We start from the raw sequence: 15,316 nt of genomic DNA on the forward strand, positions 1-15,316 counted from the left end.
TTTTTCTCCAACGATATCTCTCAAACAAATAAACCGATTGAGACGGTTGAGGTGGCAATCGACGCGTTTCAATCTAGTTCTAAAGCTGATCAAATTTTGAATTCGATTTATCGAGTCGTTTTTGAGATATTTCAGAAAAAATACAATTTTTTTTTTTTTTCATTCTTCCGACAACGGTTTCTCTTGAACGAATGAACCGATTTTGATGGTTGAGGTGGCATTCGACGCGGCTTATAAAGCTCTAGAGCCCAGTCCATTTTGGAATTAATACATCGAGCGCATTAAAAGTTATAAAAAAAAAACATTTTTAAAAAAATGTTATTTTTGGAATATCTCTGAACGAGCCCTACCGATCAAGCTCAATTTTCTCACGGCTTCAAAATATTGACAACCCGCGTCGAATGACACCTTAAAGTTCATTATCGGTTCATCCGTTCAAAAGATACAGGTATTTACATACGTACGTACGTACGTACGTACATACATACATACATACACTCGGACATCATCGTGAAATTAGTCAGAATAGCTTCCTAGGACCTCAAAACGTCGACATCTGATGAAAATTCGATTTTCGTAAATCGGACCGAAACCAATAACTTCCCGAGTTTTTGAAAATCTACAATTTTCTTAGCGGGAAGTTAAAAAAAACAGTATTAAAATTTTATTCTTGTAATGGAAAACACGGAAGTTGAGTTAAAAGATAATAAAAAAAAGTTGTTTTTTATTATGCTTAATAATGTATGGATATCGTAATTTGACGTGACCAACTAGATGTTTAGTGCTGACAACAGAGTATTAACAGTTCTTTGCACTTAACTTTGGTATAGATACTCGTCTTTAATTTGTTCATGGTGTATAAATTATTCATCAAGGCCAACCTTCTGTTTTTTCTACTTAAAAAACAAAATTTTATCCTGTTTAAGCATGAAAATTTTTACCATAAATTTCAGGAAAAAATTTTTTTCTAAAGTTCTTAGTTATTTTCGGTATATAAGAATATAATAGAATTTCTTATTAAAAAACACATTTATGATTTTTTATGACTTTTGTAATAACATATATTTTGCATGATTCACCGTGACATTTCCGGAATCTTAACAATTGTTCAAATGTGTATATAATACCCTTGTTGATTTGCATGAGATCATTAAATTTGATATAAAAATCAAAATGTTCAATGTTTTTATCTTACTTATATTAACATCTAATCTTTCTTATGCCCAGGCACTCGAGTTTCCACTTTTTGTTTGTGTTGATGGGTTGAAAATAAATGTTACTCAAGTCTGTGATGGCATTGTAGATTGTCCGGATTCTTCAGATGAATTAAAAAAGTTATGCTATCATATTGTGTGAGTCTTCTATATATTTTGGTAAAATGCAAAATAAATTTAAAGATTTTTTAATGCTTTTCAATTAGGTGTCCTGTGACTTTGTACCGCTGTAACTATGGTGCTTGTATATTAAAATCACTACGATGTGATGGTTTTCAAGATTGTATTGATGGTAGTGATGAAATTCATTGTGGAGTACCTAATGTTTGTGCGGATCAAGAGTATCAGTGTGTCAAATCACTTGAGTGTATTCCAATTTCTCAAAAATGCAACGGTAAAATTTGAAAGCTGTCATAAAAATTAAAGATCAATTTAATGTGGTCGACTAATTTCTTGTACACTAGGTTATTTAGATTGTGAGGACGGAAGTGATGAGAATTCGACGTCGTGCAAAGATTTTTTGTGTCCAACTCACACATACCAGTGTGATTATGGTGGCTGTATTCATCCAGAAACAATTTGTGATGGTACAAATGATTGTATGGATGGTAGTGATGAAAAGTTGACAGTATGTGCTGCAATGAAATGTATTGGGGATGCTTGTCTTGCTTATAAATGTCAATTAAATGAATTCACTTGTCAAAGTGGTGGACAGTGTATTCCTACATCTAGTGTTTGTGATGGAACTCAACAGTGCCGAGATGCTTCGGATGAAGACCCAAAAGTTTGTAAGAATCAGCAGTAAGTAACATTTAGTAATGAGAAAAAGGAAGGGTGGATAAATCCTCAAAAAATAAGGTAATCCCGGAAAAATGATTTTGCCAAATCATATATAGTTGTATATGATTATATGCGGAGTAAACATAATTACCTATATAAATTGGTAGCTTCACTGATGCAGCTTTCTATGCCACCAAAAAATGGATGCTCAACTTGGCAAGCTCTTAACCATCTACGTAAAAATTAAGTGCTCGTTAAGTGATACCAGTACAAGAAGAAATATAAGTGAAAAAAAAATTATTCTCTATTTCTTATACTTGACAATGCTAGCTTTGCTGATACAGCATTATATGCCACCAAAACATTGATGCTTAACTCGCAAGCTCTTAACTATCTGTGTCAGAATTAAGTGGGCATGTGTAAAATACTGGGTGTCTTCTCAGGGAGACAAGTGATAAGGGAAACCGAATGCTCTGGGTTCACTGAGTTCTGGACTCGTAGAAGCTGTTGATTCGGCATCCACACACAAAGAATCTTTGATCCTATGTTACGACTGGTACAATTGAATAGTAACAAGATACAATAGATTGTTTCGAATTTTTAGTGAGCTAGATAGAATGCAAGAAAATTCTGGCCTTCCTGAGAAGACACCGAGTTCCTTAAGGTCTTTAAGGGTTTGTATAATCGTGCAGGGTGAATAAATCGGAGTCCGCAGTGTCTGGTGGCGTTGCTGAATTTTTCCTAATTACTCTTTACTCCTGCGTTTCTTTCTCCGGTTTACTATCTAAAATGTGTGTGTGGAGAAAGCAGCTATCAGTGCCCTTAAATCTTTGACTTCATTCAGACGACCCGTGAGATTGTTGCATTTGACTCCAACTTGGATCATGCAACCATCCCTAATTTTATGGTATTTTAAACTGAAAAAATCTGAAAACCGTCTGACCCTGTGGGCCAGCCACAAAACTTTTTGCTGTTTTTGAGTTCAAGGAGCTTAAAAACATTATGACTTGCGAATTTTAGAGCTCGTCGAGCTCAAAAAACTGTTAGACCGGCTAAACACACGTTTCACTAAAAAAAAATAATTTTTGTCCGACGATATCTTTGCAACGAATGATCCGTTCAAGCGTTCTTGGTGCACGGAAAAAAATGCTGGAGTAGAATTTACCACACCAAACTAGTAAAAATTTTACTACACTTTGTGGTCGCCGCATTGACAACTGCAGTAACATAAGCCACAGTGTGCGTGATATTTTACTACTATAGGGGTTCTGCTTACTACTGTAATGTGGTAAAACTTTGTAGGCTCCACAACTACTCAATGTAGTATAAAATACTTATTTTGAGGTTTTGGGAACCACACAATTTTATATGAATTGGTATCTGTTACTATTTTCGGAGTATACAATACCAGATTACTTGTACAATCTACTCCAATGTGTGATAAAATGATGGGAAGAAGCACAGAAAAAACAGTTAACTTGAATCAAGGAAAATATTCTTGATTCAAGAAATTTTTTTTGATCGATTCGGAAAATAAAAATTTACTTGCCCCAAGTAAACAATTATCTTCAAATTTTTGTCTTGAATCAAAATTTTTTTTCTCACGTCAACATATTTTTACGCTTAAATCAAAAAATTTTCACTTGTTCCAAGAGTTTATATTTCTTAAAGTAAGAGATATTTATTTTGGAGCAAGATACATTATTTTTTTGTAGCAATATTGCTTTTTTTTGGTTAAAGAAAATAAAATTTCTCGGAACAAGTACTATTCTTTTTCACGCAAGTATTTTTGTATTCTCCGACCAAGAAAACAAAAGTTGCTTAAGCCAAGAGAAAAAATTTCTTGGGAGAAAAGATCGATATGGAGAAGGTGAAAGTCACCGGTGCTAGACAGCAGCAGCGGGAGTAGTTCGGTGCTCGCCACGAGATCGTGCCTACGACATGTAGTGTCCCTGGTAAGACATTTATTTCAGAAGTGTTAAATTCCAAATTTCATTACGATATTGTTCGAGTACTCTTCTGTCATTTGACAGAGCTACAAGAATCCTTTTGATATGTACTATAGTATATCCTATAATACATCATGACTTTAATATTTAATATTAAAGTTTACTTGAAATTCAAATTTTGAATTATTTTGCTCGGAAAAAATAACACAATAAATTACGTTTCAGATTTAAAAAAAAAAAAGAATTAACACGTCAACCCGTTGGAGAGAGAATACATTTTTGACTAAGAAAAATTTAAGTCTTTATTGAAGAAGCAAACTTTTGGAGCAAGAAATTTTTTTTTTCTTGGCCCAAGCAACTTTTATTTTCACTTAAGCAATTTATTTTTCGAAGCAAGAGAATTTTTTTCTTGGGCCAAAAGATTTTTTCTCGGCCCAAGGGTTTTTTTTTTTTTCAATCAAGACGTTTATTTTTTGGAGCAAGAAAATTTTTTCCTTGGGCCAAGAAATTTTTTCTTAGCCCAAGTTAACTTTTTTTCGTTCAAAACTTAGATTTTTTGGAATAAGAAAATTTTTTTCTTGGGGCAAGAAAAAGTTTTTTGGCCGAAGTTAAACTTTTTTTCGTTCAAAACGTTGATTGTTTGGGGCAAGTAAATTTTTATTTTCCGAATAGATCAAAAAAAATTTCTTGAATCAAGAATATTTTCCTTGATTCAAGTTAACTGTTTTTTCTGTGTAGTAAATGGTACTACAAGTTGTGTACCACAGTATATTAGTAACTGGTACTAAACTTGTAGTTATCCTATATATTACTAGTCAGTGTAGTAGATGGAACTCCATTTGTAGTAAATTTAACTACACATTTTTTTCCGTGTGGCAATTGAAATAGCTCATCAAGATTAATAACTGATTACATTTTAAGGCAAATCGGACGTGGTTTATAAATTATATGCAAAAAACCAAGAAAAACAATTTTCTAATTTTTATTTTCCGTATAACATGTAAATTAGATGACCGATCGACTTCAAAATCTAGTAAATTTTAAGTTTCGGTGAGCCCTTTCGATTGCCACCAAGAACGTTCGAATCGGTTGTTTTGTTTCAAAGATATTGTCGGACAAAAACGTTTCCATACACACACACACACACACACACACACACACACACACACGCGCGCGCGCGAACGTCCATCTGGAAATAGTCGGAATAGCTTCCTAGGACCTCAAAACGTCGACACCTTATGATAACTCGATTTTCTAAAGTCGGACTGAAACCAATAACTTCCCTTTTTCGAAAATTTGCAATTTTCATAACGAGAGGTAAAAAAAGTGACCCCGCCATCTCGGATGGTTGGAGAAATTAGTACTTCCACTACGTTTTTTTATTTTGCATATTCCAAATATATTTCACAAGTATTTTAAATACTTTTGAATGTTTATATTCGCTTGATAATAAAAAATATGTTGAATATGTTTTTCAATAATGTAACAAAACATTGTTTATGCACGTGAAATGGCCGATTGTTACACATTTGAAATATATGGTAATTGAATTTACGTTGTATGTGAATTATATTTGTACATTTTCTACATGTATTTAAAGAACTTGCTAATCTAAGCAACTAATTATTGACGGAAGAGAATGCAGTATTTTTTTATCGCTTATATTTCCGCCTGTACTCGCAACACTTAATGACCACTTAATTCTTACACAGATGGTTAAGAGCTTGCGAGTTAAGCATCAATGTTTTGGTGGCATATAATGTTGCATCCGTAAAGCTAGCATTGTCATGTATAAGAAATAGAGAATAATTTTTTTTTTACTTATATTTCTTCTTGTACTGGTATCACTTAATGAGCACTTAATTTTCAAGTAGATGGTCAAGAGCTCGCCAAGTTGAGCATCCATTTTTTGGTGGCATAGAAAGTTGCATCAGTGAAGCTAGCATTTCGGACTGTGGAAATAGTAGAAAAAGTATTAATTTTTTAATTTTTATTCTTGATGTAGCCAGCACTCATCGAGCACTAAATTATCTCGAACTGAATTTTGTTATATATATTTCAGATTTTGATTTTTTTCGGTAGTGGTATGCTAGCTTAACGTAAAGCTAGCAATGTTCCTTTCCAGGATCTCTCCCAAGGTATTAAATTTCTAGTTTTGGCACTCAACTAGCACTAAATTTCGTCTTAAAAATCTCGTAATCTGCTGGATTATGCTAGCTCAACAGCCGTGAAATAGCTTGAGACGAAAATTTTTTAAATTTCCTGGTATTGATTTTTGGATCTGTGGGTCTGGAAAATTTTTTTTTTTCGAGAAAACCAATGGGTAACTTCATTAGGAAATTTATTCAGCCACAATTTGCTTTTTGTATTGTCTCTGTATAACAATTTGTTGCTCAGATATTGGCCTTTAAATAAAAAAATCGTGTGAACTTCACAGACATTAGGTCACAGAAAAAGTGAAACTTTTTTATTCGTTAAAATATACTAAGTCAATAAACAAATGAATACATGTGTGTATAGCTCCCATGCCTTCTTTTATCCGCGAGAATTTCTCGCATCTAAATTTTTCGTAACATTAATTACTCGAATAAATATTAATTATGCAATACACTTGACACATATACAAAAATCGGTCTGTCAGTTGACCCTGCGGGCCAGCCCCAAAACTTCCCGCTGTTTATGAGCTCAAGAACCTCGAAATATTATTGTGAATACATTTTCGAGCTCTTCGAGCTTGAAAATACTTTTGTATGCTGTTGTTTTCGAAAAAAAACATTTTCACCATTTTTTCTCCAACGATATCTCTCAAACAAATCAACCGATTGAGACGGTTGAGGTGGCAATCGACGCGTTTTATCAAGTCCTAAAGCTGATCGAATTTTGAATTCGATTTATCAAGTCGTTTTTGAGATATTTAAAAAAAAATAAAAAAATTTTTATTTTTAATTTTTTCGACAACGGTTTCTCTTGAACGAATGAACCGATTTTGATGGTTGAGGTGGCATTCGACGCGGCTTATAAAGCTCTAGAGCCCAGTCCATTTTGGAATTAATACATCGAGCACATTAAAAGTTATAAAAAAAAAACATTTTTTAAAAAATTTTATTTTTGGAATATCTCTGAACGAGCCCTACCGATCAAGCTCAATTTTCTCACGGCTTCAAGATATTGACAATCCGCGTCGAATGACACCTCAAAGTTCAATATCGGTTCATCCGTTCAAAAGATACAGGTATTTACATACGTACGTACGTACATACATACATACATACACTCGGACATCTTCGTGAAGTTAGTCAGAATAGCTTCCTAGGACCTCCAAACGTCGACATCTGGTGAAAATTCGATTTTCGTAAATCGGACCGAAACCAATAACTTCCCGAATTTTTGAAAATTTACAATTTTCTTAGCGGGAAGTTAAAAATACCTGCATCATCATCATTATCTATCTCTTACATACACCCAAGGGAAGGAGAAACAATAAGAGGGGATAATGTACTTTCATTAGAGCAATTATTATGCATGATGTATAGTGTACAGTATATATTTTTGATTTTTTAACTGGGTGGCTTCACCCCCCCCCCCCAACCAGCGGCGTCTCCGCCTTTCAACCCTTCCAAAATTTTCATTTTTACTAACCCTCCCGTATTTTGATTAACAGAATGAATTATTGCATGAGAGAATATATCCAAAGATATTTTGACCATGAGAAATTACGGCCGGGAAAATATTGCACGAGAAATTATTACTGAGAAATTTGTTCACGAGAAATTATTGCATGATAGAAAAGGCCATTTGGCAGCCGAAATGGAAGGTAGATTTTCCAATTAATCCATATAAAAAGTTTCATACATACATATCTTGTGATACATCTTAGTGTATAGTCATGATATGAAATTAGGCTCGTTTTCTAAGAGTGAGGGTAAAAAAAGACAACGACTATTGTCGACAGAAGCTTCAGATAAAACATTATTTGACAAAACATTATATAGGTAATATACCAAACTAACCTTCACGTAAACGAAGTATAGAAAATTTAATTAGTATGAGATCATAATTGTAATCGCTATTACGATGGCAAGACCAGTTATAATTATAAGACGTACAGGTACGATTGAAAGATCATAAATACTAAAAAAAATACTTTTAAAATATGAAATAACAGTGAAATTTAGAGGTTATTTTGTGCACAATAAAATACATTTGACGAAACTGGATTATAATGGGACAAGCATAAGTTATGTGGAATGAAAACCATATTTTCAACATTTTTTGATTCCGTTAAAATTTTCAAGGCTATCAAATTAGTGAAAGAAATGGTCAAAATATAAAGTTTAAGGTCATAAATTAAAACTTATTGGTCAAACTTTGAAATACTTTTTACAGAAATTATCTATGAAATTTAGTGAGGATTTTTTTTATAATATAAAGTAACTTTTGAGCCCATAAGACGTTAAAAAAAAACATTTGTTTCTTTTGGGACACCCTAATATATATTTGGCGACAATTCTTTAGGATTAGATTGCAATTATCACTGCCTAAGTGAGAGATGATGAGAAGGGGAGAGATAGAAAAATGAATTTGTGGGGAGAGAGGCGATTCGTCTAAGTATACGATAGCTGAGACTCCTCAGTTAGGTGTGTCTATCGTATACCCCACTTAAGACGCCGTGTTGGAAGTAACATGTTGGAAATGTTATATATTGAAACAGGCATAGGGATGAGGTATTGCGAGAGGCGCGAGTTGTAAATGTCATCTCGCGGAGTAAAGCCGAACCAGCACATATATATATTTATATATATATATATATATATATTGTAGTGGTTGGTATCTTAAATTAATATCACTTATACACTACAATGATAACACACTTATATTAGAAATAATAACACCACAATTAACAGCAGTAAAAGAAAGCAAGGGCAATATATAGTTTATTGAGGTACAATGTTTGCTGTTAAGCTGTCAAAATAAGACTGACTGACTTTAATCGCGCATCTATAAAACAAGAGAAGAAGGCATTTTGTTTTCTAGCTATTCAAATATTTAAAAGATCAGTTTCACATTCGTTACACTACCCCCTTCTCAATAAAATTATCGTCCCGATAAAAATTGTGTTGAAAGAATCGAACTTAATTGAAATTAAAACCATTTGCAATCTTCGTTCGATTCCGCTATGGTCCCAACACACCCTATCTATCACCCTACAGGGAAAAAAACACCATAGCCCAAAAACAACCCTGTAGGCTAACGCAAAGATAATAAAAACATAAAAAAATAGTCTATAGTTTAATTGAGCTAAGAATTTATAATAAAAAAATAAAATATTCTGCTAAATAGTTAATCGATACGCGTGACTCTATTTTCCTATTCAGCGAATCAAATAAATAAAATTTAAAATGTAACCCTCCTCTTGATTGAATAGACCTTCAATGGAAATGGGATCAGGTACGGGGTGGGAACAGGAACTCCTTCCTCTCCTCCTTGAAGGACTAGGAATGGACTCCTTCTCTCCTTCTCAATGAAATTGAGAATATTATCTGCACATAATAGAAAAAACAAAACGAGTATCTCCAACATTTACTAAATTTTATTTTTTTTTTTTAAACATATTTCATCATTACATTCTATTATTTATCAGTTGTTCATTATAAACTTTTAGTGTGATCAATTTGTTACTTTTTCGATCTTAAATGCTCAATGTTCTACCGCTCGGTCCATTCAGCTCATATGCCGATATGTTATCTCGAGCTAACACATCAATGATTACTGAATAATACACGTTGCAACGAATTTCAATTTTTCCCCCTAAAAGTTCCTCGGAAACTCTCCAGGGCATCCACCTATCTCTCAGAAGTCGTGCACTACTTAAGAGAAATGTTGACTATGCCAACTCCGGATGGATCCCAAAGCTCCAGTCAGGATACTGTTGACCAATGATAAGTCCTAAGAATTCAAACTTTTGATTTGAGCTGAGCTCACTTAAACCAAAAGAAATATCCAGTCTCTCATCAAAGGCCCAAGAATCCCGGGAACCCCTTACAACGACTAATCGTTCAGGGTCCTCAGACGGACTTCCCTCAGCTAATAACCGAACTTAGAACATTCCAGTCCTTCTAGAATCCCGGGAATCCCTCGAACAACGTTACCACCGAGATCGTTCGGAGCCCTCAGCCAGACTTCTTTCAGAATCTCGGGAACTCTTCAACAACGTCTACAGTGTGGTTATTCAGGGTCCACTGTCAGACTTCTCCTAAGGACTATACTAGTCTTTAGTAGTCGTTCAGACATCTCCAATTCTATCAGTTTGCAAGATATCCTAGACTTACTAATTGACTACAGAATCCCGGGAACCCTTTACAACGTCTACACTGAGATCGTTCAGGGTCCCAGCCGGACTTCTCTTTTATTTTTTCTTATTGATCACAATACGGCGCAAGACGATTTACATGGACAATTTTATATTTTCCTTTGGGGATTTTTCTGATTCTATAAACTACGTTATTTAGTCTATTTCAATTTCATAAGGACCCTCCCAATCGCATTGAAGTAAATAAATTTTTTAATTATTTCCGTTCATATCGACTTTTCTTTTTTTTTCTTTTTTAAATTTAACTCATGATAGTAATCTCAGCAGTTTCACAAAATTTTCCTATTTATCCGTATAGAACTTATTCAATGACTTGATAAAATACTTGAGGTATTATATAGCCCAGATAAAAATTTTCAAAAATTACTATCTATACAAAATCGTTTATGTATTGTTCCACATCATAGAATCATCAAATGTACCCGGTTTATTAATCATGTCAATCGATTACAAAACAAAAGAGCGCTTAGATGTCACGGTATTTTTAGTTAATTTGTATTTTTTTTTTTTTTTAATTTTATCTAACTATAATTATTATTAAATAATGATACATCACCAAATTTGTCCTTTTCCAATTGTAATTTGTCTACAAGTTCAATTTGAACTTCTCAATCAATTCTACGAAAAATTGTACCGTCTTTACTTTTTCCTGTTTTAAAAAAAAAATAAGATTATCCGTCGTTTGGTGTTTCGATCACTTTTATTTTATATTTTTATCACACGCGTAATTACTCAGACTCGTACTTTAACACAAATTAATAAAAATATTTTCACAACACTAATTCATTAATCCCAAACTTTTTTTTTTATGTAGTACATCACACAAATAAATTCAAATACGCATTTTGACACCGATTAAGAAAAATATTTTCACAAAACTTAATTATTTAATCACTGACTTCGTTTAAATTATTACACGCACTTGGAATCTATATGATAAAATATATTCAAAAATTTTAATTAATTCATCACCGTATTTATTTATATTACTACGCGAACTTTAACACTATAACACATCCACAGAATTTTTTTTTTTTTTTTTAATTCATCACCGAATTTACTTATTTTACTACGCGCACTTTAATATAATAACACATATTCACAAAACTTATTTAATTCATCACTAAATTTATTTAAATTCACACGCGCACTTTATCACAAATTTAAAAAAATATGTTTTCACTAAACTCATTTAATTAATCACTGAATTCACGTCTTTTTTTTTTAATATCAAAAACACGGTCGTTTTAAATCTTTGCCTTTCCCGTCACGTCGCAATATTTTGACAGCTATTTTTATTTTATATTTGTAAATACACACGAAGGTTACGCGCACTTCTGACACCAAATTGTAGTGGTTGGTATCTTAAATTAATATCACTTATACACTACAATGATAACACACTTATATTAGAAATAATAACACCACAATTAACAGCAGTAAAAGAAAGCAAGGGCAATATATAGTTTATTGAGGTACAATGTTTGCTGTTAAGCTGTCAAAATAAGACTGACTGACTTTAATCGCGCATCTATAAAACAAGAGAAGAAGGCATTTTGTTTTCTAGCTATTTAAATATTTAAAAGATCAGTTTCACATTCGTTACAATATATATATATATATATATATATATGTATATATATATAAATGAATATATCGATTTATTACACTTGTTTGAATTATTTATTTTTATATTATTAGTAAACAATATACATAGAACAGTAACAACATATTACACATAGAGTATTTAATAAATACATCGGATAAAGTTTACAGTTAAATGAAAATAATCATAACATAATAATCACAATTTAATAATTAACTTGTTATTCTCACTCTCTTTTTGAAATCATGAGATAGCCTTCTGCTGAAATATGCGTTTTTATTGACCGCAGCAAATTATTTAGATCTACTTTTAATATTTTATAAGAGGCATTTGTTTGAGCCGTAATGTGGTACGATTCTCTATGATTATGAAAATCAATTGTTACATATTCTTTAAAAATGAAATGGATAGCATTCTCTGATTAAAAATACTCATTGAAAAGTATACCTGATTAAAAAAAGGTATTTGACAGGATTAAAAAAACTTGTATCTTCATGAATGCTATCCAATCCAGAAAATATGATTCAGAAAGATTCAATATGATTCAAATTTTTTAATTCTGTTAAATACTATTTAATTCTAAAAATATGATTTAACAGGATTTGAAATGATTTAAACTGTTAAATACTGTCAAATGCTTGTGAATCCTGAAAATATGATAAATTAGGATTTAAGATGATTGAAAATTTTTAATACTACCAAATACTTCTAAATTCTAAAAATATGATTCATAATGATTTAAGGCGACTCAAAATTTTAAATACTATTCAGTAATTTTTCATTCTTGAAATAAGATGCAAAAAGATTCAAAATAATTGGAGATTCGAAACACTCTCAAATACTTTTTAACTTTCCGCTAAGAAAATTGTAAATTTTCAAAAATTCAGGAAGTCATTGGTTTCGGTCCGATTTTCGAAAATCGAATTTCTAAGAGATCTTGACGTTTTGAGCTTCTACGAAGCTATTCCGACTAATTTCAAGATGATGTCCGAGTGTATGTATGTATGTATGTACGTACGTATGTAAATACCTGTAACTTTTGAACGGATGAACCGATTTCGATCATCAACGTCTCATTCGACGCAGCTTGTCAAACAAAAGTATTTTCGAGTTCGAAGAGCTCGACAATGCATTCACAACACTATTTTCGAGCTCAAGGAGATCGCAAACAGCGGGAAGTTTTAGGGCTGGCCTGCAGAGTCAACCGATAGACCGATTTTTTTTTTATAAAAACGCGATTAAAAATACTTATTAGGGATGGAAAATTTTTAACTTCTCGCTGAGAAAATTAAAGATTTTCGAAAATTGGGAACTTATTGTTTTTACCCCGTTTTTCGAAAATCGAGTTTTCATTAGATCTCGACGTTTTGAGGTCCTAAGAAGCTTCTCTGACTACTCTTGCGACCGTGTCTGTGTGTGTGTGTGTGTGTGTGTGTGTGTGTGTGTGTGTGTGTGTGTGTGTGTGTGTGTGTGTGTGTGTGTGTGTGTGTGTGTGTGTGTGTGTGTGTGTGTGTGTGTGTGTGTGTGTGTGTGTGTGTGTGTGTGAGTTCGTAAGTTATCGTTATCGAAAGAAAACCGAAAAAGTGTTTTTTCGGAATTACTCTGAAATTCCTAGTTCGATCAATTCAAACTTGAAAATTTTTCGTGAAGCTCAAAAAACTGCGTCGATTCACGCCAGCCGCGTGAAAATCGGTTCATTCCTTCAAAAGTTATGGCCGCTTGAAAATTTAAAAAACAGTCTTTTATTAAACTTCTATCAGACTTTTGAGCTCGGAGCGCTCATGACACGAAAATTATATTTTTGAGCTCAAAGAGCTCAAAAACGTAATAAGTGCAATTTTGAGCGCTTAAGTATGAAATTAGCGAGAAGTTGCAGGGATGGATTTTAGAGTCAACCGTTTTCCTAATTTATTTCTTTCTGTGCAGTTACATTCTTATATAATTGGGAAGAATAATTGAATTTAAAAATTATTTTAGGCTGTAAAAGTAACCAACAAAATTAGGAATTTTTTATGTCTATTTAAATCATTATCCAATTACCAAAAAATACTCAAATTTTGACATTATTTCAAGATTTGTAAGAATTCAACAGAATTAAAAAATTTCAAGCATAATCGAATTATTTTATATCCAACAAAAATAATTAAATTGAGACGATAATTCAGAATTTGATAGTATTCTACAGAATAAAAAATTTGAATACGATTCAAATCATATTATATCCGAAAAAGATAATCAGATTAAGACATTATTTCAGGATTTAAAAGTATTCAATAGAAACAATAATTTAGAATACTAGTTGAATCCTTTTATATTCTAAAAAGATATTGAAATAAAGACATTGTTTCAAGATTAAAAAGCATTTAATCGAAACATAAATTTAAACTACTGGTTGAATCCTTTTATATTCTACAAAGATATTAAAGTAGAGACATCATTTCAGGATTAAAAAGCATTTAATAATAGAAACATAAATTCAAAATACTGGTTGCATCCTTTTATATCCTAAAAAGATAATGAAATGAAAACATTATTTCAGGATTAAGAAGTTTCCAGTTGAAACAGAAATTTAAAATACTGGTTAAATCCTTTTATATCTTAAAAAGATAATGAAATAAAAACATCATTTCAGGATTAAAAAGTATTCAGTAGAAACAGAAATTTAAAATACTTGTTCAATCATTTTATATCCTAAAAAGATAATGAAATGAAAACATTATTTCAGGATTAAAAAGTATTCAGTAGAATCAGAAAGTTTAAATGCTGGTTTAATTCTGTCATATCCTACAACTTCTTTCGATCATTTTAGTGTTCAAAAGTATTTAATATGATTAATCGTGAATGTTGAAACAGGATTTACAGTATTCAGCAGGATTTGAAAGTATTAATATTTAAATCCTTTTCAATCCTACCAAATTCCTTTTTTTAATCAGGAATTGAAAACTATTTCAATTCTTTTCAATCCATACGAAAATTTTCCGAAAATATTAAATGAAATTGAAATTTCGATCATTTGAATACTTTCGAATTCTTATCATGGAATCCAAAAGTATTGAAAAGAATTCAATCTTTCATCATTTTAATACTTTCCAATACGGAACTATTTTATTAGTATTGAGAAGGATTCAAAAAATTTAAAGATTCTCAACTTATTTCAATTTTTTTCAATCCTACCCGTGACCCGAAATGTGAAATTATTTTGTGATTGAGAAGTATTTAAAAAGATTGAAAATGTCAATTTATTAGAATCTTTTTCAATCCAACTCTTAACCCGAAATATGGAACTAGTTTGGTATTGAGGAAGATTAAGAAAGATTAAAAACTGTCAATTTATTTGAATTTTTTTCAATGCTACTTGTAACCCTAAAATTCGAAACTTTCTTGTTTTTGAAGAGGA

The 15,316-nt window shown here is 31.8% G+C and overlaps 1 protein-coding gene across 1 annotated transcript in view; it reads left to right on the forward strand.

Moving 5' to 3' along the window:
* Positions 1-1,236: 1,236 nt before the first annotated feature.
* LOC130677175 (modular serine protease-like) overlaps positions 1,237-15,316 on the forward strand; it is a 69,492-nt gene continuing 55,412 nt past the window's right edge. The window contains exons 1-3 of the mRNA XM_057483822.1: positions 1,237-1,352; positions 1,421-1,608; positions 1,679-2,015. Of these exons, the coding sequence (XP_057339805.1) occupies positions 1,816-2,015 (200 nt within the window). The 5' untranslated portion in view covers positions 1,237-1,352; positions 1,421-1,608; positions 1,679-1,815. The remainder of the gene's footprint in view (positions 1,353-1,420; positions 1,609-1,678; positions 2,016-15,316) is intronic.

Source organism: Microplitis mediator, chromosome 11 (genome assembly GCF_029852145.1).
Source record: "Microplitis mediator isolate UGA2020A chromosome 11, iyMicMedi2.1, whole genome shotgun sequence".
Classification (NCBI taxonomy): domain Eukaryota; kingdom Metazoa; phylum Arthropoda; class Insecta; order Hymenoptera; family Braconidae; genus Microplitis; species Microplitis mediator.